Source organism: Lepisosteus oculatus, chromosome 2, assembly GCF_040954835.1.
Source record: "Lepisosteus oculatus isolate fLepOcu1 chromosome 2, fLepOcu1.hap2, whole genome shotgun sequence".
In the NCBI taxonomy this organism is placed as follows: Eukaryota; Metazoa; Chordata; class Actinopteri; order Semionotiformes; family Lepisosteidae; genus Lepisosteus; species Lepisosteus oculatus.
Genome location: NC_090697.1, coordinates 41,817,274 through 41,843,376, shown reverse-complemented (window position 1 = coordinate 41,843,376; position 26,103 = coordinate 41,817,274). Strand labels below are relative to the sequence as shown.

At 33.3% G+C, this 26,103-nt stretch overlaps 1 protein-coding gene across 8 annotated transcripts in view; it reads right to left on the bottom strand.

Moving 5' to 3' along the window:
* plcb4a (phospholipase C, beta 4a) overlaps positions 1 to 26,103 on the bottom strand; it is a 162,569-nt gene that overhangs the window by 11,242 nt on the left and 125,224 nt on the right. For 6 of the 8 annotated variants that reach the window (XM_015350630.2, XM_015350616.2, XM_015350650.2 and 3 more), the window contains 24 exons: positions 25,138 to 25,238; positions 24,048 to 24,105; positions 23,106 to 23,214; positions 22,107 to 22,317; positions 21,831 to 21,924; positions 21,322 to 21,401; positions 20,562 to 20,646; positions 20,384 to 20,474; positions 19,965 to 20,060; positions 19,445 to 19,465; positions 18,248 to 18,348; positions 17,927 to 17,995; positions 16,513 to 16,654; positions 15,037 to 15,121; positions 14,311 to 14,435; positions 13,494 to 13,545; positions 12,555 to 12,657; positions 11,840 to 12,004; positions 9,489 to 9,693; positions 6,747 to 6,835; positions 5,786 to 5,936; positions 4,954 to 5,006; positions 3,664 to 3,729; positions 622 to 737 (listed from right to left, as the gene is read on the bottom strand). In XM_015350630.2, the coding sequence (XP_015206116.2) occupies positions 622 to 737; positions 3,664 to 3,729; positions 4,954 to 5,006; positions 5,786 to 5,936; positions 6,747 to 6,835; positions 9,489 to 9,693; positions 11,840 to 12,004; positions 12,555 to 12,657; positions 13,494 to 13,545; positions 14,311 to 14,435; positions 15,037 to 15,121; positions 16,513 to 16,654; positions 17,927 to 17,995; positions 18,248 to 18,348; positions 19,445 to 19,465; positions 19,965 to 20,060; positions 20,384 to 20,474; positions 20,562 to 20,646; positions 21,322 to 21,401; positions 21,831 to 21,924; positions 22,107 to 22,317; positions 23,106 to 23,214; positions 24,048 to 24,105; positions 25,138 to 25,238 (2,468 nt within the window). The remainder of the gene's footprint in view (positions 1 to 621; positions 738 to 3,663; positions 3,730 to 4,953; positions 5,007 to 5,785; positions 5,937 to 6,746; positions 6,836 to 9,488; positions 9,694 to 11,839; positions 12,005 to 12,554; positions 12,658 to 13,493; positions 13,546 to 14,310; positions 14,436 to 15,036; positions 15,122 to 16,512; positions 16,655 to 17,926; positions 17,996 to 18,247; positions 18,349 to 19,444; positions 19,466 to 19,964; positions 20,061 to 20,383; positions 20,475 to 20,561; positions 20,647 to 21,321; positions 21,402 to 21,830; positions 21,925 to 22,106; positions 22,318 to 23,105; positions 23,215 to 24,047; positions 24,106 to 25,137; positions 25,239 to 26,103) is intronic. The other 2 variants (XM_015350645.2, XM_015350659.2) reach the window with 1 other exon arrangement.

Here is a 26,103-nt window from a genome sequence, read left to right as displayed (position 1 = left end):
TTGATTAAAAAAAAAGTATTTTCAGAAAGTGCCTTTTCTTTGACTTATGTTTTAAGATTAGGGGTTGCTCTGTTTTCTTGAAAATTCCACAAGAGGAGTTTTTGTGTTTCATATTTACTGTATGTAAATACTGTATATTTACTGTATGTAAATATGAAACACATATGAAATATGTGTTTCATATTTACATATAAATATAAATATGAAATACGGGCTGAGTGGTGGCTCTGTGGCTAAGGATCTACGCCTGTGACTGGAAGGTTGCTGGTTCAAATCCTGCGGCCAGCAGAGGAATCCTACTCTGCTGGGCCCCTGAGCAAGGCCCTTAACCTCAACTGCTCCAGGGGTGCCATACAATGGCTGACCCTGTGCTCTGACCCCAAGCTTCTCTCCCTGTCTGTGTCTCCATGGAGAAAAGCTGGGGTATGCGAAAAGACGCATTCCTAATGCAAGAAATTGTATAGGGCTAATAAAGAAACATATAAAACGATTACTCAACAAAATGATTACAGTTCAGGAATTACTGCTTAGTCCAATTGGTATGACTTTATATGAATATACAGTATGTTCAGATTCAGGAATGCCGTTTTTCCACACAAAAAACAGAATTAAAAAAATTACCCTTTTTTCTTAATCGCTTTTTCCAAAAGTTTCTCATAGGTCAGTTTTTCTTTGTCATGCTGAGCCACAATCTTGTCCACTTGGGTGCAATGTGACTTCTGCATAGCACTGTGGTCCTGGAAGAAAATTACAATCTGTTGCACCTGTCTGCTATTCCAATGGTACAGTTTTGGCAGTCAGTTCATTCTTACAATCAGTATTTACGAAGCTACCAAACTAGAATGATGAGTCGAATGTCCTCTTCTTGTTCGCAGACCTTTCATTTGTTCATCTGTTTTCCTGTTATATTCTCCACCCACATTAAAATCCCACGAACGATCTTGTTTCACATCATTGTTTCACTCTCTCCTAACCCCAGTTTTATTTTTCTAAAACATAAATGCATAAAGTGGTAAGTTGATGCTTAGACTACAATTACATTCCTGAAAGAGTCTACTTGTTCAGGAGCACTGACAGACACTGAGATTCACAGCACACAAGCACCTCACAGATAAACAGGTTTCAACTACTGCACTTCCAGCATAATTCCATAACACCTCACTGGTGATTTTACAGCTTACTTACCTTCCAGTAATCAAGTACCTTTACTACAATACCAAAAGCAATAAAGCACACATAAAAAGCAGCAGTACACAAATTTAATCTTGTACCAATTGCAGCACATAACCACTGTGAAGTTTCTTATCTTGGTATAAATATATAGTAACTGGTTCTCCATTAGGGAACCCTGATATCAAATAATGCTCTATCTGTTAATTTGACATATTAGAATATAGAGCTGGCAGATCAGACAGCTGTCCTCTATTCAGTTTATCAGATTTAATCTTATCAATTGTGCCTTAATTATGCCCAATTTATTAATTATAACCTAAAAAAAAGCATACTACATAAACATTATGAACATGTTCAAGTTTTAGGGCGTGCACATTCAATTCTAATTTTTTAACTGAACAAAAAAAGAAACACTAAGAAAAGAATGATTTTGTTCCTGTTCAAGGTTCATTTGTATTAATGTTATTGGTGATCCAGTTTTGTTTAGTACTTTAGACTAAATGTTTAAATTATATATTTCAAACCAGGTACTCAGTGTGTATTTGTAATCATATGAAAATATTCAACTAAATAAAAGGGTAGTTTTTCATTACAGTCAAAAAAGAAGAATCTTTACTGAAGAAAATGATTTGATTAAAGAATAAAAATATTCTAAACACTAGATGGACATCATGCTAATTTAATTATATACAGTGCAGATCATAAGAATGTGGACAGTGACACAATTTTTGTTTGTTTTGGCTCTGTAATTGTAGCACAAATGCTACGTTCAAAGGCACAAACATAGGACTAACAAATGAGGTGGGTTTATTTGTTTGTGCTGTCTGGGGGGGCAACGTCACGGAGCTCACACTTTTTCTTCTCTTTGTCTTTTTTTCACCTCCTTCTTCTCTTTGTGTTTATCTTAGTACATTTACTTAGTGTACAGAGTATCATAATCAAAATTCTAAGTAGGAACGATATCAGATCATCCACAGATTACATATAAAAAGGACACAGAACACATAATTAAATAACGGAAACCAACAGATGATATAAGAGTACATGATCCTTGTAACTTAATATGTTATATGTAATATGTTCCTATTATTCCAAAAATTATACAGCTACAGTATGTGAGCACAATGTAATCTCTTATATTACCCAAATAAATACATTGAATTCACTGGGGAAAAAGTTATCTCTAGCAGCAAATTTCACATAGTGATTTTACTATTTTAACTACCTTCCAAGATCAGTTAAACGTTCCTTCCTTTTCATTGCTATTAAACCAAAGTTCCACATCATAGACAGCTGACTGACCTGCACTAATACAATTCACATGTACCAAGTGCCACTTCATATTTAAAAACCAGAAAATGCATATTTATTGACTTGAAGCCTTTTTAATTTAGGTCTAAAATACAATCAAAACACATATAAAGTTATACTATCTTCACACTCATTGTGTGTTATTACTATTACTGAACACAGTAGTATTGCACATTAAGATTAAGAGTAATTTACTAATTACACAAATAGCTTTTGCATTAAATTCTCAAAAAGTAGACGATATTCAGCTAATATTGAAAAGAAGCCACAAACTATTTATGTAAACTGTTAGTTTTCACAGAGGAACTCTAAAGGTTACATTTTATTAATATTAAAAATACTGAAGTTGTATCTGGCTGCCTCTGAAATCTAGTACTGACCATTCAATCACCTTACTCGTCTTAGACCTTTTTGTTTAGATTTTGCTAGAAATTTAACAAAATTCCTATAGGGTATGATATGTATATACTTAACAGTATTTTGGTACCAAATAAAACTGGAAACCTTAAATCAGAAAGAATTTTTTTTTTCTGAAAGCCTGCTTAAAGGTCACATATTTGTAGCTACAGTGTATATTATTTCATTTGAATTAACTAAATTGCCAAATGCATTCTGAAAACCTGTGCCACTTATGTACTTTTTAGATAACCCTTTTTTGCATTATTTCAAATAACCTTAAATGCAATTCAACTCATAACAGCTTTAAAATGTAAAGATGGAAATGTTTATTTCTGGGTACAACTGATCACAAGAAATAAAGCAACAAAACAAGGCATGTTTGCATGCAATCTGATATGCTAAACCAACTGAATAAAGGCAATCACTACAGCTCAATACAATTAAGTGCTTTTTCTATGTGACTAAGCTCTCAGTTTCACTACTCTACAGCAATGTAAATCAGGCCTGTACAGAAACATTATCTAGGCAATGATGTGTTATTACTGCATATTTTGTATTTCCTCAACTTGAGACACAAAAGGTCAGTACAACTACCCTGTACAGCACTAAAAATTACTGCTGGATGATGATAAGTATGATGCAACTGAATGCTAATAGACAATATCTTGCAGAGGCAGCTCTTAGACGTTGAGATGAACCCACCTGCAATCGCTATGCCTGCTAATGCAATACTTTTTAAATCCTTTACTAATAAGTGAATAAATACACTTTGTACCTTACCTTTGCATGTTTTTTCTTTAAGGCATTTAGCTCCTTCTGTTGTTTCTTGATCAGCTTAAGGTATGTCTGTTAAAAAACATGTTTTTTTTAAATCCCTGCATTTTGTCAACAGTAAAACAAACTATAACATTAATTCTATTAGAAAAACTATGAAATGACTAAGGAATCCTATTGCAGCATGCATGCATGCTCATGCTTATTATCCTTGGTGAAAACAGACTTGTTTTATTTTGGTGCAGCAGTGATAAATTTAAATCAGGAAATGTATATATTATTTTATTTTATCCTTCAAGTTTTGTTTTGTTTTCAAAACATGTTTATTTAAATGATATATAAATTCATACACATGTGTGAACAAGAAAATTGAATTATGTGTAAGGTACACATACCGTTGAATATGGATGACAAGTGGTGTTCAGTGACCATTGATTAGATATATATTCAGGGGATATGAATCCCAAGACTTTTTTTAATTGACAGATGACATTTAAAAGGAAGTAAGAATTGTTAAGAGTCATGTCATGCCACTAGGTATTATGAAATACTGTATTATCAGTCTGACTGTAGAGTTTTGGGATTCACAAACTCACACACCTGATTAAGGAAAATCTGACATCATACTTTCTAGGTAACCATCTAAAAGACCGCAGGAAACAGGGGACTAAATATACTCTACAAAAACTCACAATGTTTTTATAATGTCTATTCAATGTATGATTATAGTGAAATAAGTAATAAACCTTGCTCCATTTTGTGACCCTTCAGAGGCCAAATGAAAAGTGTACTGGCAAATCTTTAGTATTTTTGAGACACACTGGAAATATCATATTTGCAGCTGGGAAAAAAATGATACCAATACTTAGTCAAATAAAAATGATTGAAGAGAGGATCACATAATGGAAGAGATTTAAAAGGTTAAAAAATACAGAATAAGAAACTAATGATTTTTATCTTTAACACTCTAATCATGTACATTTATTGCTTTTTGTGGCTCTAGCTGAAGATTACAGCAGCTGTTCAATGTTCACAGAACAAAGACGACAGACTGCTAAAATACTAGGATGTGAGGAAAAGAGAACAGGAGGGGTTGAGAATAAAAGCTGTCATGTGTGACAGAGCTGTAGAAGATGGAAGATTGGTTTATAATATGTGAAATTTATATATTTAATGTCCAAAATTTTACGGCACACATAACACTTCCCATTATCTTAGTGGACTGAAAGCAGCTCAGTCAGCAGTACGAAGAGAACGTGGCTTGAATTAATCAATCATGATGAAAATAGAATTTACCTTCATCTGTTTCAAGTCATCAATATTAACCTGAGGCACAAGTGCAGCTGTGTCTGGAATTAAAGAAAATAAGTTTTTAACAAAGCAATCTAAAGGTTTATTCTTATGTTACATTCTTAAACCATTTATACCTTCCTCACAAAATGTTTAAATATTACTAAAAAATAAAATAAAAAATAAAAAACATTTAGACTTAACCTTTTTGCTCTAATGCAAATTTTACATCACACATACTATTTTCAAATACTCTTGAAATTTCACAAATTTCATAATTTCACATTTGTTTGGGTGGGAAAAATGTTATATATAAATTATATTTGACATCTATATTGTCTCTTGCTAAATTATAAGTTTTATACATTTAAAGTTTCATACTGACTTTCATAAATCATTTTATTTTGTTATTATATGGAATCATAATGTATTTAACTGGGATTTTTTCCATTGATCAACACTCTCTTTGTCAAAGTGAAAACAAAATTTTACAACTCCTCCTAAATTAAACTAAATATAAAACAGAAAATGGTTGATTGAATATGTATTCATCCCCTTGGCTCAATATGTGGTAGAGTAATAATCTTATAATATTTTAGAATAGTTCAAAATGAATATACTGCATTAAGACAATGTAAAATTCTCTTCTTATGTCCCTAAATTAGATCAAGATTCTTTGCATAGTCCTTGGTTTGCACCAATACAGTTATGTCATTCGATTTATTGAGAAATACAAATGTATTATGAAAACTATGATCCCATTACGGAAACATGAAAGGAAAATCTTTTGTCTCAAAGCACAAATATAGATTCTTAATAGCATTTAAATTTTCCTAACCTTTCTTTGCTTCGTTGACATTGGTCTGACCGGCAGTTGAGTTTTGTCTCAACTCGGAACTGCTCTGAGGTGTCACACTGGCTTTGACTTGGTTAACCTTCCCTTTCTTATCATTCTTTGAGCTGTCATTTGGCACATCTGCAATGTCACTCTAAATGCAGAAAAAATGAAGGAAAATGGCAAATGAGGGGTTAAAAGTACTTCACTGTATTTACTTGAGGTTGCAATACGAGCTTTTAAAAAAAATATTATTTATCCTGCAAATTAGATGTAAGCTTGAGTTCCTGAAATATTGCTAACATTAAAAAGCTTGAGAATACTGCATAAATGAACAACACTACTGCTTCCCAGCATGGCCAGAAGGATTTTGGTTCCTGATCATGATGTGAGACTACTATTTTAGATGTGGTATTCAGCAGGTTACACTGACTCACCATATAGACTTATATTCATGTGTTTTAGTTACTGGGAGAAGCTCTTAAGATAAAAGGTATTTTAAATTCTTTCAATACCATTTCTTGCCTTTGACCTAATAGGGTTCAAATCCAGCTGATATGGTAATTTAAAGAAGAGTGAAATGGTTTCAGTGAACCATTTAAAAACAGAAGTTAACCCTTGGAGCACATCTGAACCTTATATCCCAGGAGGATGTCAGGGTCAGATCTGCTAGGCAAGTGGTTTGATGAGAGAACAGTCTCAAAAGCTGGTTGACAATACATCTGGCATTGACAAACAACCAGAAGAAAAAAAGTGGGAAACACTACAAATTTCAGTTTGGACTACTCACTTACAAGGATATTTCTCAATCATAAAGGAAATTTTGAAGTGTATGAAATGTAAATGATTTTTTAAATGGATAAGGCAGGTTAAAAAAATCCTGCATAACACAATTCTGCTGCTTTAATATATTTTAAATATCACACATGATTTTACACCACAAAGATGAAAAAATAGTACTTACTGTTTCAATACCCATTGCCCTCATTTGGTCAGCTCTCTTTTCCGTAATGGATAAAAACTTCTTTGGATCTGAAAGTGCATCTACAATAGCTGAAAGATATTCAAAAAACATGTCAAGCATGTAGGAATATCCTAGAAAAACAGGAGATGAAGTATTCAAGATGACTGGGGAAGGTTAGTCTAGTGACGGCATCCCCTGGAGGTCATAAACATGAAGAACAGTTTTCTTCATTTATGAAACGGTGAAATTGTTTTTATCCGTAGGTTGTCTGCAATGAAGCTATGAAACAGTGTCGCTTAATGGTGCATAAAGTCTTTCTATGAAGTTTTTAGGGCATTCTTTGTGATGAAAAAGTACTCTTCCTTTGATTAGTCTGATTCAGTGTTCAAACAGAAGAAACTGAACTGCAATTCATTCATGAAGACATGAATACATGACAACATTAAATTTTTAATGCAGCTGTAATGGATTAAAAGATAAATATGTGAGATTTTTTAAACTTCTGAAATGATTAGAATGTGGAAACTATGGAATTTAATATATTTGTCCAAAACTAACACATCTGATCCAACTGATTTAATAATTTAAATATCAAATATTTAAAATATTATATATATAAATATATAAAATATTTAAATAAATGTTTAAAAACCACACAAAGTCTAGCAATGATCAAAATGTTCTGTTGTATTCTGCTTTCCTTACATTGATGGTACTGTATATCTGAATCACAAAAAAAAGCTAAGATCATCAAATTTGTGCCACATGAATCTTTTTTTTTTAAATCTCACTCAATCCACACACTTTTGAGACTTGTGTACAGTGTATAAAGTTTGATCATGAACAAAAGTTTCCATTATTTGGAAGAAATGTCATACAGATGAATCATGCATTTGAATCACAGAAATATCTGCAGGTCTCCCAGTCATCTTCAGCTTAGAACAAGCTACAGTATTTCATAACGCACTTGTGGATGTTCAAGGAAATTAAATGATTTTATCTGTCTTCTATCAAGCAAATAAACTCAGCAAAAGAAGATTAGTGTAAAGTTGAATAGAGACTACAGACTATACTCTACTATTTAACAATGTAAAAAACAGAATTGTTTGACAGGTGATACCTTAATATCTAATTGCTATCAATAATAGCAACATCTAGCTTTAATAGAACTAAGTGGATAGTATTATTAGTTCCCAATATAGGAAACACCTAGTATGAAAATGTCTGAACCAATTAGATGCACTATTTTTTTTTCTTAAGAGCATCTGGACAATGCCTAACTAAGTACTTTACTTAACCCATCATTCATTTTATGCAGTAAATGTCTTATCTTACAGACAAAACAATTTGTCACACATAAAACCTTAACATTGTAAACAATTCTTTAGTTTCTTTTTCCCAGCTGCAATATTTACTTTTTTTTTTCCTTTCTGCCCTTCAGACTGAATCAATGTTCAGATATATTGCCATCTGGACAATTGTGCAAATGCACAAGTATTTGTGCTACCTCATGCACAGTTGTCCAGATGGTACATGTATGTCCTAATTTTAGAACTTAATTTCATTAAAAAAGTAATGAGCCAGTATAGTTATGCCAGTATAAGAAAGGTGCAATACAATATTTACTGAATATTTCTTCATTCATCCATTTTCTAACATCTTTACTCAATACTTTAATATCTAATTACATTAATATCTTGGTTAGGTTTATTTGAACACCAGATCCATTTATGCAAATGTGTATAACATAAAACATGATTTTTGTAAACATTTTTTAAGATACATTTTCATATTTTGATAAATGTTTACAAGGTTACTTGCTTTACATTATACATATTAACCATTCATACGTATGATTACTTTCAACAATCGGATATCAACGCATTGACAGTTTTGGAACTGCTTCCAAGTACAAAGTGTTCTGCATTTTTGGTGCTTATTTTGCAAGGACATATGTCCTGTTAGCAGTCACTGCATTTTCGTTATTCTCCAACTCACTGATACCAGTTTACTTGCCTGAATATGTATAAAATGTTAGGAAATAAGAATAGTTTCAAACCAGTGGAGGCCATCTAGGCCACTTTGTTGTTAGTAGCTAACTGGACCAATAGCTGGATCTCTGGTTATTTGTTGAAGGCTGGGATATCAGGTTCATCAACATGGCTGGATAGCTTGTTACATATTCCCACATCCCTTTGGTCGATGGACCCTCTGGTCCATCATTCACTGTTCCTTCATTAGATGTCCACTTGATTGTTTTGTCCCTGCCTCTCAGTGTAGTGTATTTATATTAGGACTAACCTTAATTCTACTAAGTACTGCTGTTGTGAGAACTGTTCTATAGACGAATCTAAATTTTACTGAAAAAAATGTTATCACGATCCCTCATTCAATGTCTGGTTTTATAAATTTATATTTATATGCAGTGGTAACATGGACTAAAATGCAAATTGAAAAGACTCTAGGAGTAGCGAGATTATGGTTGAGGGACTGATGAGGCAAACCAAACTTAGCAGCTAGGATGCTTCATGAAAAGCAGCACATCTTGGTTTGTACTTGGCAGATTTACTGTTTTCAAACATGTACAGACTTGACCAAAGGAAACTTCAAAAAGGATGTCACATGAAAATAACCCTACTGGAAATACAGCACAATTTCTAACTATAATGAAGTAGTAAATAAGTTAGGAAATGTTTTGAAGCAATGTATATATTTTTTACATTTATATCAACTCCGGCCTACCTCCAAATCCATCTGGCACATATGTTTTTAACACAATGTTACAGAATATGGTTGGCAATGATAAAGGCTTGTTGCCTTCATTTCGTAGTGAGATGTGTCTGTAACCAGCCTGAAGGCCATCTAGTGGGAGAATCCTCTGACCAATCAGCTTGTTATTGTCATCGTACACTGCTATTCTCAGCACAGCGAGGTCAGGAAGAATCACCTGCACAGTGGAGACAAGAATTGTAAGTTAAACGATACTGTCTGCTTCAGAGGCTAGGCTACATTTCTCTACTAGATTCTCCGTTCTCCTGAGTGGGTTAACCAATACCACTAAAGGCTCTGGTTCACTTATAGGTTGAGTGCTATGGTGCAGTCACTGGTTTGAGCCTGTGTAATGTGTCTAACCTACCATGGCTGGGGTTAGTCAAGAGGCACCACATAATTGCATAAAGGAGGTGAGGAATATGCCTCTCCTCTTATTGCCACTGAAGCTTATTTTATTGGAAGGTAGGTTAACAATAAATAAGGGACTGTTGTTTCATAACAGAGTCACATAACCAATTTAATTAAGGTGATTCTCCCTAAAGGCATCCATTATTCTAACTGCTCTTTTTTATTTACACATTTTCTTTTGGCTCCTTGCAGGTGCTGAGGGAGGCGCCTCTCTTTCAATCAGCGTGAACCTGTAGTATGTTGCCTGTGACATATTTGATATACAATTAATATAAAAAATATATATATTTAAGTAAAATTATTAAACTCTTATTTTTTAGAAATAACAATAAGCGCTAAGGCCCTTATCTAATTTATTTTAAAGTTGCTCTCCAGTGATTATAGTTCCTCATTGGTTTAGTGCATGCAGTGGTTTAAATACAGTATGTAAGAACTGAACAAATTTAATTCAAGGCTGCATTTGAATGCTCTCAGTGATGATTACTGAACAATTTATAGACTTACTTTTATGTTTAGATACATGTGATGTGCAGAAATTACAAGAACAAAATTATATTACAATGAAGCACAGTTCCATGTCTGTCTTAACAGTAATTAACAATTTTTTTCAGAAATGTATAATCATAATGACAACAATGCCTCAAATCAAGCAAAGAGTAATACTTTCCCCTCAATTCAGTAGATCAGACCAATCCTCATTAAGATGGAGAAGAGACATAATTTAAATTGGTGGGCTTTAATGGCATTTACACGCCTGGCTTAAGAGAACAAATCTGTGAAGACGGGGCTGTTGGAACCTCATTGCTTTAAATGATAGGATGAGCCAGGGAGCTGCTGCAAGGGCAAAGATGTGGTGGAAGGAGGGTTACAAATATGAAACACATAAGCGACTAATACAACCTCTATCAGGCTGGAAGTCCCTACCTGTGAAATTTGACTGTTTGAAGAGAGTGGCATTTGCACTGCTTTCAGCATTTACATCAAAATACCTCTGTGAACAGACTTTTTCACACATGAAGTCAATTTTGTCCCTTCCCTAGACTGATAACAACTGAACTCTCAGAGGCTTGCATGCTATTTAAAGGGTTAGGCTATGAGCCTGGGATTGGAGAACTCGTCAAGGAAAAAACAAGAGCAATGATCACACTAAAGAGTAAGATGTCTATATTAATGTATTAATTTAAGATAGTAATATATTTCAGTATTATTTTCTTATTAATTAAATGTGTAAGTAAGGCAATTTTCAACATAAAAAAGGTGAAGCAAATTTGTAAAAACAAGTGCATGAGCTAACTCTTGGCATGCCCCTTCTGAAAGGTTGGTGACCCCTGTTATATGATATACTGATATACAGTACTGATTGAATACCAATACCACCAAAACAGACACTAATTTTATTTGTTGTACAAAGAAAGAAATCTCTCTTTTATGTGGGAAAAAAAGATTAAGATGATATGCTGCTAAGTTAAAAATTGCTGGTAGAACAAATCCTTAAAATTATTAAGAATAATGATGAAAAAAAGTTTATCAGACACTTTCGTAAGATCTGTTTCCTTGGAATGAACACAATAATATTTTCCATTGCAAATACAGTAGGTTTACTGTAGTAGTTGCACTGGCAGACTTGCAATATTGTGTAAACAGTACAGAGTTATTAAATCTAAGATCACCAAGCCTTTAAACCCATCTTATTTGAAATCAAAGTACTGTACACAAATAAAAACTATAACCTACAGTATGAGGCGCCTGAAATTGTCAGCTGCATTTGTGCTAATTATTTGCTTCTTTTACAGACTTCAAAAGGTCTTTACCCACAAATGCAATGCTGCTATTTTGTTTGTGTTCCTATTCTATGTTCCTGTCATTGAATCCTGAACAGGGTCTTGAAATAAAGAAATTTAAAGGTAACTGACCTTTCTAAACACAAAGGGCTCCTCGTTGTAAACAGGATTCAGACCATTGTTCATTACCATTCTTGTCCGAAACTCTTTCCGAATGGTGTCTGTTGGTAGTCCATACATATCAACTTCTACATAGGTGCCAATCTTCTTGTCTGATAAAAACTGACCTGAAAAAACCTTTGAAACAACAGTATAAAAAACTAAAATGTGATTTTGTTAGTACCACAAAGCCTTTATTCAGTACATACTGAAAAAAAGCAAGGATAAAGTTAATGCCACCTTCCTTGAAAATGATTTAATATACAATTGTAGAATAAAATTACTCACATAAATCTGTTTAATGAGGTCAGTTAGAGACATAAAAGAAGAATGTGGTGTCTAATTCTGGTCTTGAAGTTGTATTATACTTATATTTATATATTCACTTATTAAATTTGAGGTGCTGTATTTTCACATAGAATGATAATAGTTTAAATTGTGCTATCATGCTCAACCACATGATTTTTTAAAAGTGTAACTTTAATAACGTAAAACTACTTTGTAGTAAAAAAATGTTAAATGTTGAATTCTAAAAAAATTGGTGTTTACATATGTTTATACAATTAATTAAATCATATGTCCTGAATGTCATGAATGATTAATTTAATTGACCGATTTCTTTTTATATAATTTTTTTATTGGCCACACTGAAGCCTCAATATGTAGCTGAATAGAAAGTGTGATTTACCTGAACACTACAGGTAGCTGCAATCACACCATCCACAGGGGTTTCTGAGAAAGGATCAAACATTCGGTCAGGGCGTCGCATGAAGTCCGGCTTTAGCAAGTACCTGGATTGAACAGGACAGATCCCTTCATGTTAAACTTCAACATTTTTTATTTACAGTATGCCATACTAGTTCTGTGAAGACAGCACAGGCCCCTTACAGAGCTGATAATAAACACTTTGTGTTTCTGTAGAGAACAGATAACCTTCGATGTACATTTGGGGTTAATCAGCAAATGGAGAGAGAGATATTCTATAATCCTGATACAAGACAATACCTCACAGCCTTGATCCTGGATGGTGTTCATTTATTCAATTTATTGTGAACTATGAGATTCAAATCACATATATACAGTAAATGTAACTTTACTACTCCACAAATGATAAGCATAGCAGAAGCAAAGCTAATGATTTTTTAGAATAGTACATTACTACATGACTATTAAATACTATTAAATTTATAATGATGTCACCTCACCATGTGAGCTGCTGTAATGAAAATGGTGTTAAAGATTCAGAATGAGGCTTACTGAGCTAAGAAGGACAGTATCCTACTTTGTAAAGAATATTACACATTATTTTTGTACTACAATATAATGTGCAATTAAATTGTACTGTGGCAAAATTGCATTAAAAATACAGAATATCAAGACATAAATCATTTTCTTACTAGTTAAATCTTTGCCTGCGGCTTCAGTGAAACAGAGTTCCCATTGCTCAGATATCAATTTGTATTACATGTTTTTAAGATGAGCCCCTCTTTTGTATTTTCCCGATTTACTTGAATGTGTCTAATAGTTATCTGAGGCCTCTGGCTTTAGTAGATGACACATTAATTTATTAATTTTGAGGTGCTGTTTTTTCTCATGGAATGATAATGGCTTGAACTGTGCTACTTACCCACATGATCCATTATACTCAAATTTTCCTTGGTTCAGTTGCATTGCTAAATCTGTGGCAAGAAGGAGAAATGGTTTCTAAGTTAAAGTCATTCAGTAATGCAAATACTGATGTACTGATTAATTAGTATAAAACAGAATCATAAAAGGCCACAAAAAACAATTTAAACTCCTCTGACCACACAATGATAAAGTCATGTACATATCCGAGTTCACCCAATGTGCTTTTATGTTTTCTGAGTCATGTTTCTGTACTACGAATTTCATTTTTATACCGCTCAAGTTGTACCTTGTGTAAGCTGTATCTAATTTTAAAATCATTTTTGCATCTCTTCAGCTATCTAGCAGGATATAGAATAATGCAACTTTTATTAGTATAAATGTCATAGAAGGTATATACAGTACAGAACTCCTTTGAAAAATAAAAAGGTAGCTTACAATTGCGTAATTATTTAAGCAAACATGTTCCAAATGTGTTACATTTGATTTCTTATAAAAATGTCTAAGATGACCATAAAGGCTGAATCTTTGTCCAATATGGTGGATTTTGTGCAGCTTTATGCCATAAAATGCTTGCACGTGACATAATGAAACCCCTCCAGGATTATATTATCAATCCTTCCAAATTCAGTGTCCCATTACTCTTGTTCTGTTTTCATGTTATTCAGTTCGGATGCTTTTTGATTTTGCACACATGATTTCACTTCAAGCCATATGTCATTATCCAAAAAGGCCTTTAGCAAAAGTGTGGCATCTGTCTGGGAGGGTCTACTCAGTACGTCCATTGGGATCTGAGCTGAGAGGACAGCCTTCTGTACCTGGAGTCTGGAAGTTCAGAGACACCATCTGGCAGCCAGCGTTCCAGAAGATCTGAGGCATGTAATTACTGGAATCCACCCGGCCTCCTTTGGGGTAGATTCGACTCATTTGTCGTTTATTATAGCTGTGCATTACATTCAGGAAATAAAAAAGCTTTGCAGAGGGATAACTGTATTATTATTAGATGTTACACTTTACTTTGTTTTATACTCTACTTTATATATTAATGGTGAGGAAGCCCCCTCCCCCACTTAGCTAAACAAATAATAGCTAATGCACTTATGCACAATCTCACCTCAACCCGTCACGTTTATAGATTCTTTATGAATACATAAACAGATTACATAGAAAATTACCTTACAGTAAAAATATCAGTACTCATTAAGATAAACAGGAATGAACACTGGTATGCTTTATTGTTGAACATGCTTTCACTAAAGCAAAACTGTCATATTGAAAAATGTTATTATGCATCAAAAATATTTATTTTGATCTGTAAAAACTACTGGTATCTATCAACCTTCATTATTATTCTTTTGGTGTGATTCATGTTAATTACATACTGATTTATTGACTAAAAGATTTTATTAAACTTTTTAGCAAATGTGTTTTAAAGTAGCTTGATTTTGGTAGAAGAACAGTATAGGCTTTAGAAAGGAATAAAAACCCATATAACTTGTATACGGAGTAGTATCTTGCATATGACAAAAAATACCAAAGGATACTTTACAAATTCTATGGCATTCGTCTTCAAGTATCCCAATCCAACTGACTCATTGAATGATGACATATTATGATGTACATTCCTTTCTGAAACAATTAACGTAATATTTTGTTACTATGGATCATACAGTATATAAGAAAAAAATCCATCTCACTGTATGTCTAAGAAAAAGACTACTCAAAATGTTAACTGACATTCTGTTCCACATTCTTTCTCAAAGACACAGCAAGCCAATATTTCAGATACATCTTTTAATACCCATGAATGACTTGGAGAAAAAATAATTAATAATTTAAAGTTATAAATATTTTTCTTAAGTGAGCAGAAGTAACAATTATTTAGTGCCACTAAATACTGCTATTTAGTTACTTAACATAAAGCTTGATAAAAACCTTCTATATAGGAAAAAACAGGAAATTACAAAATGCTGTTTAAGTATTGCTCTAAATTTGTAAGTTTTTCTGTTACATCAACTGCAACAGGTGTTGCAACTGTCCAACAAAGAAATTTTTGCACGGGATCTTTGTTTAGTTCTTGTTTTTATAAACTTGGAAATCCCTGTTCTTACAGAAAAATGACATATGATGCTTACTGCCAAGCTCATATCTTTGATTTCTGTTTTTTCTTCTTGTCATGGGTTAGACGACAAGATTATAATCATCCATGATAAAAACTTTACAAACTATGGTGTGGGATGTATTCATAAAGCAATTACCCACAAGGAAATGTCTGCACATTGTTTTATTGTATAATTGCTGGTTAAGCTGTTCTTGGTTCTTGAATTGTACTTGAAATTTAAACGTTCATTATTATTATTAATCCGCATGCACAGCACATGTAAGAAATAAAGTGTTTATTGCTTTTTGAATACTTCCCTACAAGATTTGGACCAATTCTATATTTTGTATTAAATAAAAACAATGTTTGAAAATATTGTGAGTCTTAGATCATCCTAGGTCAAAATATTCTTGACCAAATCTTTCAGAAATTAGGTTCAATAAAAAGTATTTCAAACAAACCTGCTATCTGTTTGAATAATACATGCAAATGTTAACCTTGATTGTGCTGAAGAAATAGCCACACACAGCCTTCACCAGCATAATAAAGTAGGTGATTCAAAAGGTTACAGTATATCATATAACAGATATGATATAGATAGTAAATTGGTGCCCACATATTCACATATTCATATGCATACATACATACAAATGCATATGGATATATAAATGCATATTTAGGGTGGAGAGAGAAAAAGAGACAAAACTGTTAAGGGAATAAATGTAAGTGTTTTGTATGCTGATGAAGTTATAGCATACTCTCCTCTGATGCACTGCCTCCTTGTGTATCATTCCACATATAACCACCTAGCAGACATAATGTGTCTAAATTGAAAATATAAAGATTGTTTCATTAAGGACTTTGCATATCATTTAAATAATTAGTAATTATGTTTCTGGATGTCAACTGTCATACTTACCTTCGGCCACATCAAAACCCTGGAATTTCACAGGCTGAGCATAGTTTATCATGGCTGAGAGGTAGGGGTGAATATTAGTGGTAGCCCCTACATATTTGTAAGAGGTTATCCAGGCCTGTTCATCCTCCACAGTGATACCACCCTAAATATAAGTAGGGAGAAAAGTAAATCATATTGGAAATATAATTAAGTTCCACTTCTAAATATTATGCTTTTTGCTCAGGTTTATAATTTTTACTATTGAGTAAAGGGCTGTTAGGTCCTTCCATAAGTGCCTAGCAAAGCACGCACTGCTTACCTGCTTAGGTGGCACCTAGAGTAATAGAGTAATGCACTGGAAAATACAACTCAAAACCAAGGAGTACAAATTGCTATGCAGTTTTTCAATAGACGCCCTCTTGACACCGCTGTAAACACAGCCAATAAAACTTTAACCACAGGGGAATACCACAAAAGCTGTAACCTTGTTAAACTACAAAAGGTTTTGCAAATTTCTCAAATGTTTATAATAATTGTATATTTTATACCGTACAGAAAAGTGAATCCTTACAAAACAAGATCATTCAAAATGGAAGAAAGTTTGCAAATGAGGGAATGCCATTTGTCCCATTTACTTTAGCTTAGCTGATAAGGTTAATAGGGCCTTCAGCTGAATGAAATTCAAAAATCTATTGTTGTAGCATCTAAATAAGTGTAATGTATTTCATTTACATTTTTTCTCAAAAAAGACTTTGTTTAACCTCAAAAGCAGTGTTAATGTTTTCATGATGCATCAGAGGTCTGGAATCAACAAAAAAAAGTATATGAAATGTTATGTCACAGTTTAATAGGTAAACCTGGGTAAAATGTGGCAAATGTAAGGGCATGTTTTAAAGAGCACTCTACAGGATTCTGTTAATGAGTAATGCTGTGGTTGGACATAAGTATAAGACTTGTTAGACATTGAAATAAACAGATTTCAAGCCATATTAAACCTGCTTTCCATTTAAATATTATTGAAAATGTTTCAATCATTTTTTTACTTGCATTCTTTTTTGTCACATTTTTACTTAGACACAAAATATTACACATTTTGCTTTATAACTACAGTATGCGGAAAGCACTTATGTTGAAATCTAGGAATTCTTCAGATTTCTTGATAAAACAGAAGGATGCCAAAGGTATGCAAGAAATCAAGAAAAAAAAATGGAAATCACTGAAATACAGTAAGTGGTTGTTTCATTGTTCACTTTGAAATATTATTTATTTGTGCTTGTAATGATAAGGAGTCAGGAATTATTTTTTAAAAATTCCTTAGTAATCACACTGAATTCTCAGCCCTCAAGCTGTGTTCACATTTTGGGTAAAATTCCTTTCGAATATGAAGTGATTTGGGGAAACAATCAAGAAAGACTTCACCTGGCAGAACTACTACCTTTTTGTTATTGTCCTGTTCTGATACATCTGATACATCTGTTACATCAGTTATCTCTTCTTCAGTAACCTTAAAAATAAAATCAGGCATTTATCCACATTTTAATAAGACTTCAAGATGCTAAAATGTATTGAATTATATTTCAGAAAGACATTTACTGTACATACTGTACAAAACTATGGTATATCAAAAGAACAGATTTAAATATTGCTAAGAATAAGTTTATGTTTTTAATGCATACAGCCTCTATAAAATACAAAAAATGCACTAAGTGACACTGAAAATTATCTTTAATAGATGTGAAATAAAAAAAAATTCTACCTTTTTAACACTGTTTAAATGTGGCTCTTTCTGACTTAAGTCATCAGAAGAGAGGTCACTGCCAAACTTTAATTCTGGATGTGCTTCTTCTTCAACATCAGCTTTTAAGAAAAACAAAATGTATAAATTAGTGAAACATTACAATACAAAAGACTTCTGACCCACAATCCATATACACACCAACACGCAAATAAATAAAACCAAGAATAATTGAAAAAGAAGAAAAGTCAGAATAAGCAAGCAAGAATGCAAGCTTAATTGCTGCATCTCTTGGACTACTGCAAAAGTGGTCTAGCACTCTCCCAACACCGTTAAAGCAGTAAAAATCTCAAAATAATTTAATAAAATTAATAATCAAAAGTAATTTTTACAAAGCATTTGCTATGGTGCTATGTTTGTACCAGCCTTGTCCCATAAAAAAGCTAAAAATACTGTGTAAAGTGTAAAGGAAAAAAATACTATTTGTAAATATTGGGCACTTGATTTAAGATTTGGATTTATTTATTGTGATCTGTGACTTGTTTTTGAGAAGACTGGTGCAAACTGACCAATTTCCTAAGTGGTGAATGGACTTCCCTAGAATTCTTATTTATGTTTCTGATTTCTTTTACTTTTCAGTGTTGCCAGTTCAATTACAGTAGATTATACTCCAGCATACAGATATAGGCAAGTGGCAGTCATGGACTTTTGATATTATCATTTCCTGTAACTTCAGTAAATAATAAGCTTAGTTTTTAAAGATATTCAAGAAAGACCTGAAAATGATATCAAAACAATTCCTGGATCTGTATTCTAATAACTACCTTACAGTATAACTAATTTGACTATCTTTAAAACTACTGCTCCCATGGTTATCTGCATTTCTGTATGTACTGTAAGTTACCCATCCAAAAAAAGTATAGACTTTTGGTAGCCTTTGCGATATCTACTCAAAGGCTAATTGTGTCTTTCTAATAAAAACACAAGATCTTGCAACTTTTACTGCACTGGAATCAAAATGTAATCTAGAAACTTCAAACTGTTTCTAAATCCCAAAGATTTAGCCCTATTTTTATTTTTGGTCTTTCTATACTTTTATTCACAATTTTACTGCAGAACTACAAAAGAAGAAACAGTACATAAAAGAATCCCCCGCATCACCTAGAAAGAGAAGTGTAAATCAGAAGAGCAGAAGTGCCTTTCAGTTAGATGTCTTACCACGAGTCGGTGGGATGGTAGCTAAAAATGCAGGACAATAAAAACATTATTCACTACATTTTACCCAGAATCTTGTGATCTTTTGATGTAGTGAGTTGGTTTTGCTTTGTCTGTGGGTACTGACAGGCAGCCACCATTCCTTCACAATACACGGTAAGTGTCAGGACAAATACATCTGTAAAATTGTTTTGTGAAACTAACACTTTATTTATAGCATTCACCTTGTTCATTGTCCAAGGTCATTTAATATATGATGTTCTGGGTTATGTCTGGACATATCCAGTCACCTACATATATTTATATGTCACAATTTTATAAAACATTTGATAATCCATTCTGTTTCATGACACAATGCCTGACATTGGTTGTTTTCCTTCGTATGCTGCTAGGAAATCATAAAAGCTGAAGAACAGGTATTGCATTGTTGACATTGAAGTAACTATCTGGAGATTTAAGAAAAATTGTTTTTTACTGTAGTCATTAAAAATAATTTAATTTATGTAATCATGTTGCCTCTTACCATTTTCAATTTCTTCTTCATTCTCATCTTCCAGAATGTTAGCAGGAGCAGTTGTTTCACCAGCTTCCATTAGCTTTTTAAAAGTTTCAAGTTGCTCTTTTAAGAAAAAATAAATAAAAACATCTGGGACCTTTCTGGGTCTAATGTTGGGATATATTTAAAGGGAATTTTCTCGGAGAAAACTTTTCTCATGAAATCTGTGATATTTCACATAACAAAGATTTCTTACAATATATAACAAACCTTTATTCACTATATTCAGTGCTGTAAAAAACATTTTAACAGTAGAGTAAATCAGTACAAGGAATAATAATTATTGTTTCTTTTATCAATACAAGCACTCATATTCTTAACATACAAAACCTCCAGTCGGGTTGATCTTTCCTCAAAAGAACACTGTGAAAAAACTGCAAACTTACTCTGTTCAACTTCTGGTTTTAGACGTTTGTTTTTAATGAGTATTTTTCGCTTGAGGTCATTGGGAGAAGGTAAAGGTCGCCCAGCTTCAATCTGTAGAATAAAAGAGTCAAAATAGTCTTTATCTATGAAATACAGTGGTAGTGTAAAATTGAAAGAACAGAAACAAGAAATACAAACCGGGTATGCTTCCAGAGGTTGTTTAAGTAGAAGGTCACCAAATATCTCTTCACAATACTTTGCCATCTTATATTGCTGTGGTTTGCTATAGTATAAAAAAAAATTAAAGATATAAAAGATTCCTACTAAAAGTTACTTAAAAGGCATCATTGTACAACAACGATCACATCTAATACATATTGCATATCTAATACAAAGTTGTTAGTGAAAAGATCTAACCTAACTCTATATGTATACAGTTAGTCAATATAAAATGACTGCTTGAACAAAATATGGGTGCAGGTTCTTTTTCACTTTGTGTGGGCTGCACCCAGCCTGCAATATTCAATAAGGCCCTGGTTAGATTATTACTTCAAATTTTCTTAAAATAAAGGAATTGTACTCCTGAATTACATTAAGTCATGTCATAATTTGCCAAACTGGTTTATACCTTACGGTGTCTCAGGAAGCCAGAGCCTACCCAGCAAGCAACGAGTTCAAGACAGGGTACACCCTGGATGGGGCACCAGTCCATTGCAGGGTAAGTGCAAGCCAATCATACATGGGGACAATTTGGATGCCACTGTAAAGGCCGAGGGGGTAAATTTGGCCCGGATACGGGGATAACTTCCTACTTTTATCGAGATATGCCCGGAGATCTTTAATGACCACTGAGAGTCAGGACCTCGGTTTAACATCTCATCAGAAAGACTGAATTATATTAAGTAACACTATGATTTCCATGTTTATATATGCAAATTAAGCAGAGTAAATAACCTACCTGCAGTGGTTTTCAAATGACAGTATCACTGGAGACTCAGATGTTACAAATGCAGTTTCTTTAATGGCTTGAATTACATCCTACAAAAAATGTTAAAAGAAAAAAATCACAAGGTGCGTTAATCTTATTTCAATACACTGGCCCTAATTTATTAGGATTTAACAGAATGGTCTAATATAAATTTTGTTATATTTGGTAGATGTTTTATACCAATACTTGTATATGTACTTCTATATCATTCACAAATAAATGTTTAACAGCCCTCCATCCTTTGAATGAAGAGTAGTCAAGTGCACATATCAGACAGACATTTTAGACTTCTTAGAACATGGGATTCTACATCTTCATTTCATTTACATTTAAGATCTGTTTATTTTCATCAGGTATACATTACAAGACAAACATTGTCTAAAAACTGCTTTAACACTGATTAAACTGCTTGTTCGATCTGTAACAATTCTGTAGAAGTAAATGTTTGGATGCTTCAAAAATATCTGGTCGACATGCACCTTAAAGAGAATGTCTGTGCACATGGCTTTTCCGTGCGTTATTATTGGCTCCTGGTCTTCACCTTTTCCATCCCAGCAATCGAGTTCCACACATCTGAAAGGATCGAGGAAAAGTTCACAATTCTTATCTAAACTCATCTGTTAGAAAAGTAATGAAAGCTTAAAAAGACTTCTTTTATGCCACTTTTGTTTAAGGTTGAAAAATGTCGAACATGTACAGTTAGTGATAGGTGCTTTAATATATTCATAATTATATACTTAATATATGAGACTGACCTGCATCCTGCTAGAAGGACTTGCCGATACATTTCCACAGACGACTTTCCACCGAACTGCCTGCCGGTCAGGTATGTGTTATGAGAGGAGCTTATGAAGTAATGTGCTAGCGGATGGTCCATCTCCTGATACAGCTCCAAGCGATCGAGGAAGACTGGGGCATTTTGATCTGACATCAGATACCTGCAAAATCCATCACAGGACATCCGGCCTGCATACAGAAGAGGGCAACAGAGAAAATAAATGTTTTCCAACTATAATTTGTTTTTCAACCCAAGTTCAGGAAGTGGGCAAATTCTCCTCTTGCCTGTATCTGCTATCTAAGCATTAATATCTCCGCAGCTGTGATTCACTGTTGTGCATCTTTTTTGCTTGTTTTACATTAGTGCAATCAGCATTTGCTCTCACCAGAGATAAAACTGGATGTGCTATTCTCTGTGGCTTCACTTCTTCGGCCCATTCTAAGGAAACCAAACTCCACTTTTCTTCAAACTCTACAAACCACAAAACTCCAGCTAAGCCACATAATGCTTGCTGATTTGAAAGCAAACCAAAACTCAACCAAATGTTTAAAAATATATTTAATCAAAATATCAGCCCCGGTGCACTCTGGCAGCAGTGGCGTCTGCTGTTCCTGATTATAGCCAAATGCTTATGAAGGCTGGACTGTTTAGCCTTTTAAGTATATATATTATTTTAATTACCGTTCTGCAGTAATATACAATATGGTCAGTAAGTATACAATTGTATGAATTGCTACCACATTAGTTTGTTCAGATAATGACACTAGAAAGTACCACTAGGGGGCAACAGATGATCATAATTGAATTCTTCTTTTGGGGATTATTGTACAGTATGTACTGTTTATTACCACAGTTGTTAATATAATTTAAGATCTATTTATTATGAAATATTAAATTCATAATTCCAATTAACTTCACAAACAATATGCAATTCCATGCATGTTTTTTGTCATTCTAAATGCAACTTATTAAATACCTTTTTTCTTCAGCTCCTCATCTGTCTCAAATATTTCAATAATTTGCATTGCCCTTTTTGCATCATAGAATGGGAACAGAATTTCATTCAACCGAGGGTCTCGTTGATTCTGGAAATGGAGAAAGGATTTTATCAAATTCTTTTTATTAATAAATACAATGTAACAAGAATATGTTTATATACTGTATATATGTTTTAGAAATATAAGTGACAGAAAACACGTTAATACATTGTACGCAATGGAGGCTTTATAATAAGCAGTTTTTTTTTATGTGCATGCATTATATAACCCATATATTTATGCTCATTGACTGGCGTTTTTGAATGCCCAGGTTAGAATGACAAACCATAAGAAAACTGATTGTGAAAGGAGAGATATAAAAATTTGAAGAGGACATTTTTATTTAAAATATATATATACACACGTAGCTCTAGAACACAACCTTTTAACACTAAAGGACTGTTTTTTCATGTTTGTTCAGGTATATATCAAGATATGTTACGCGAATATGCAGATAGGTTATATTATGTTTTGCTGAGCAGTAATTCACGGTCATTTTAAATTTAAAATTAAAATGTGTATATCAAAATGTAAACCTTCGTTTTCTACAAAACCTTAATGTATAGATTGTAATGTACATATTTATTGCACAATTTTCTCTGTCAGGAATATGTCTTCTACAGTACATTCCATAAAACCACTTCAGTTCCAAACAACAGCATGTATATTTCAGCCAAAGAAAACCACATTAACAGGACAGAAGCAAGGCACAATAGCAGCTGAAATAGGATCTGTACTGCACACCTGGAGGCTGTCATGGTTATGACATGAGATACATTGACCGGACCACAAAAAACAGAAAATGGAAGCATGATACATGCAATGCAGAGAGATGGGAAGCAAGTCGCTGCACATAAAGTTAATGAATGAAAAAAGCTTACTTCATTCAGAAAGCTGACTAATTGGTCTACGCTTAAATAATCAGTTTTGTCTCCATTGCTGAAAAGAAATGTGTTAGAAAAAATAGCTGTTACACTCTTCAATTCATAATACAGAACCCCCCAAAATAATTGCTTTCTGACATTTTATTTGCATGTATACAATTTCAGTTCATAAAATTAAAATAAAAATATTTGCTATGATTAATACTGATTTTTTTTAAGAATACCTAGTTAGTTTAACAAACAGGTTAATACTAAAACAAATCCAGCGGGTTAGGTTTATAAAGAAAGTTAGTATAGCAGATGCAGACTGTTTCCAGGTGTACTACTTACTGCTTTCAACTACCCTTTAAAGAATGTTAAAACAGAGCAGATTTTGCTTGATTGTTTATCCTTTTGAATTTCAGATTGCCATGAAGTGTGAAAGAACTGAACCAGTTAGACCATTCCAGAAAAGTATTTTTCTTTTTAAATGTATCTGCCAAATATTTTCTATTTCTTAATCATGTCTTCTGGATTCATAAACTGTGTATTAATTTACAGAATTAGACCTTAAAGACAATCTCCTCAGACATGCACACTTGTCAGAATCATTTGTAATTTGACAGGTTACAAGCTTCATGAGAATCAACTGGAGGTGTGGTTTGTCTCTCAATTATGTCACCACGAACTTTCTAGGCCCCAGGAGTCTCTGTTGCACCAAAAGCCCTGAGAATATTGGCTGACTAAAGCCTACCCATCTATAGCAGCACTCAGCCTGTTACAGTACAGTATGTTCCACCACAGGGGGAGGCACAGTAACAGTAATGACATTGCCCAGGTTTGAACTTATGCTACCTTAACCACAGTGCCCAATCTGTTTGCTGAACAAATGTCTTTATTGGATAAGCTACAGTATTTGGAAGCCCATTAAAATCAGTCTTTATTAATGTCTCATACTTAAGACTCCCATTGCAATTTGCTTTTTCAGTCGATTATACGAGTGAGCTTGTTCTGGATAAATTACATTTGCAGTTTTGTTTTTATTAAAATTTTACACTACTATTGTAAGTATTGTGTTGTATTACCGCAGCATGTACTGTAGACTTACAGTTTTTTAAATAGTTCTTCAATGTCAGTCCGAGGGCAGATTTTCTGCGTAAGTGCATAAAACTTCTCAAAGGTAAAGGCAGAGTGCTCAATTTCATCATTCTGCAAAGAAAGTTTTAAGATTATAAAAAAGTTCAAATATTTACAGCACATATCATACAAGTGCCACATCGGTAAGCAAGAATAACATTGACAAGAGATAACTACTAGTAAATTCTATTTAGAAATATATTGGTACAGTATATACAACATACAGCAATAGGATGTGTTTTATGATTTTTTAAATATGACTCAGCAAAACGTTTCTTCAGTTTCACCTAACAGGCCCACTCACCAAATTATTTTTAATTATTTTAAATTTGTCTGTCATGAATTCTTTCTGGTTTATTATTCAGTTAATTTGTAATTAGCAATTATTTGTCAACTCCATTTACTCCTACAACCCCTGTACTTCATGAGGACAATAGGAAGCTACATATGGATTCCATTATGTAAACGTTACTACAGACATTTTATTGACTGGATAACCAAAACTAAAATCTGCTGTCTTCCGGGTGTCACTGTTGCATACCAGGCCAACCCCTTTGACTTGTGCTCTATTACATGGGGAACTTACATGTCTGGACTGCAGGGCTAAAAAAGAAGCTCAGAGTATGTGTAAGCATGTGTTGTCCCCCAACCAAACTAGAGGGGGACAGTATCATGGAAATTTTTCCCTTGCATCCAACAGGAGGCAGAAAACACCACAAAAAAAGGATCCTTTAAAAAAATTAAAAAGGATTTGTGTATAGTATACCCCTGTCACAAATTGGTTGGAAAAAAGTTTTAGAAAACAAATGTTTAAAAAATGCCAAGGGGAATTTACCTCCTCAGTAGTTATGTTATGCTTGAACCTGATTCAAATTGCCTATCTTCTTTCTTATCTTCCCTGAATAATTGCAGTGTAGGAGCTTAAATCCCCTTTTCC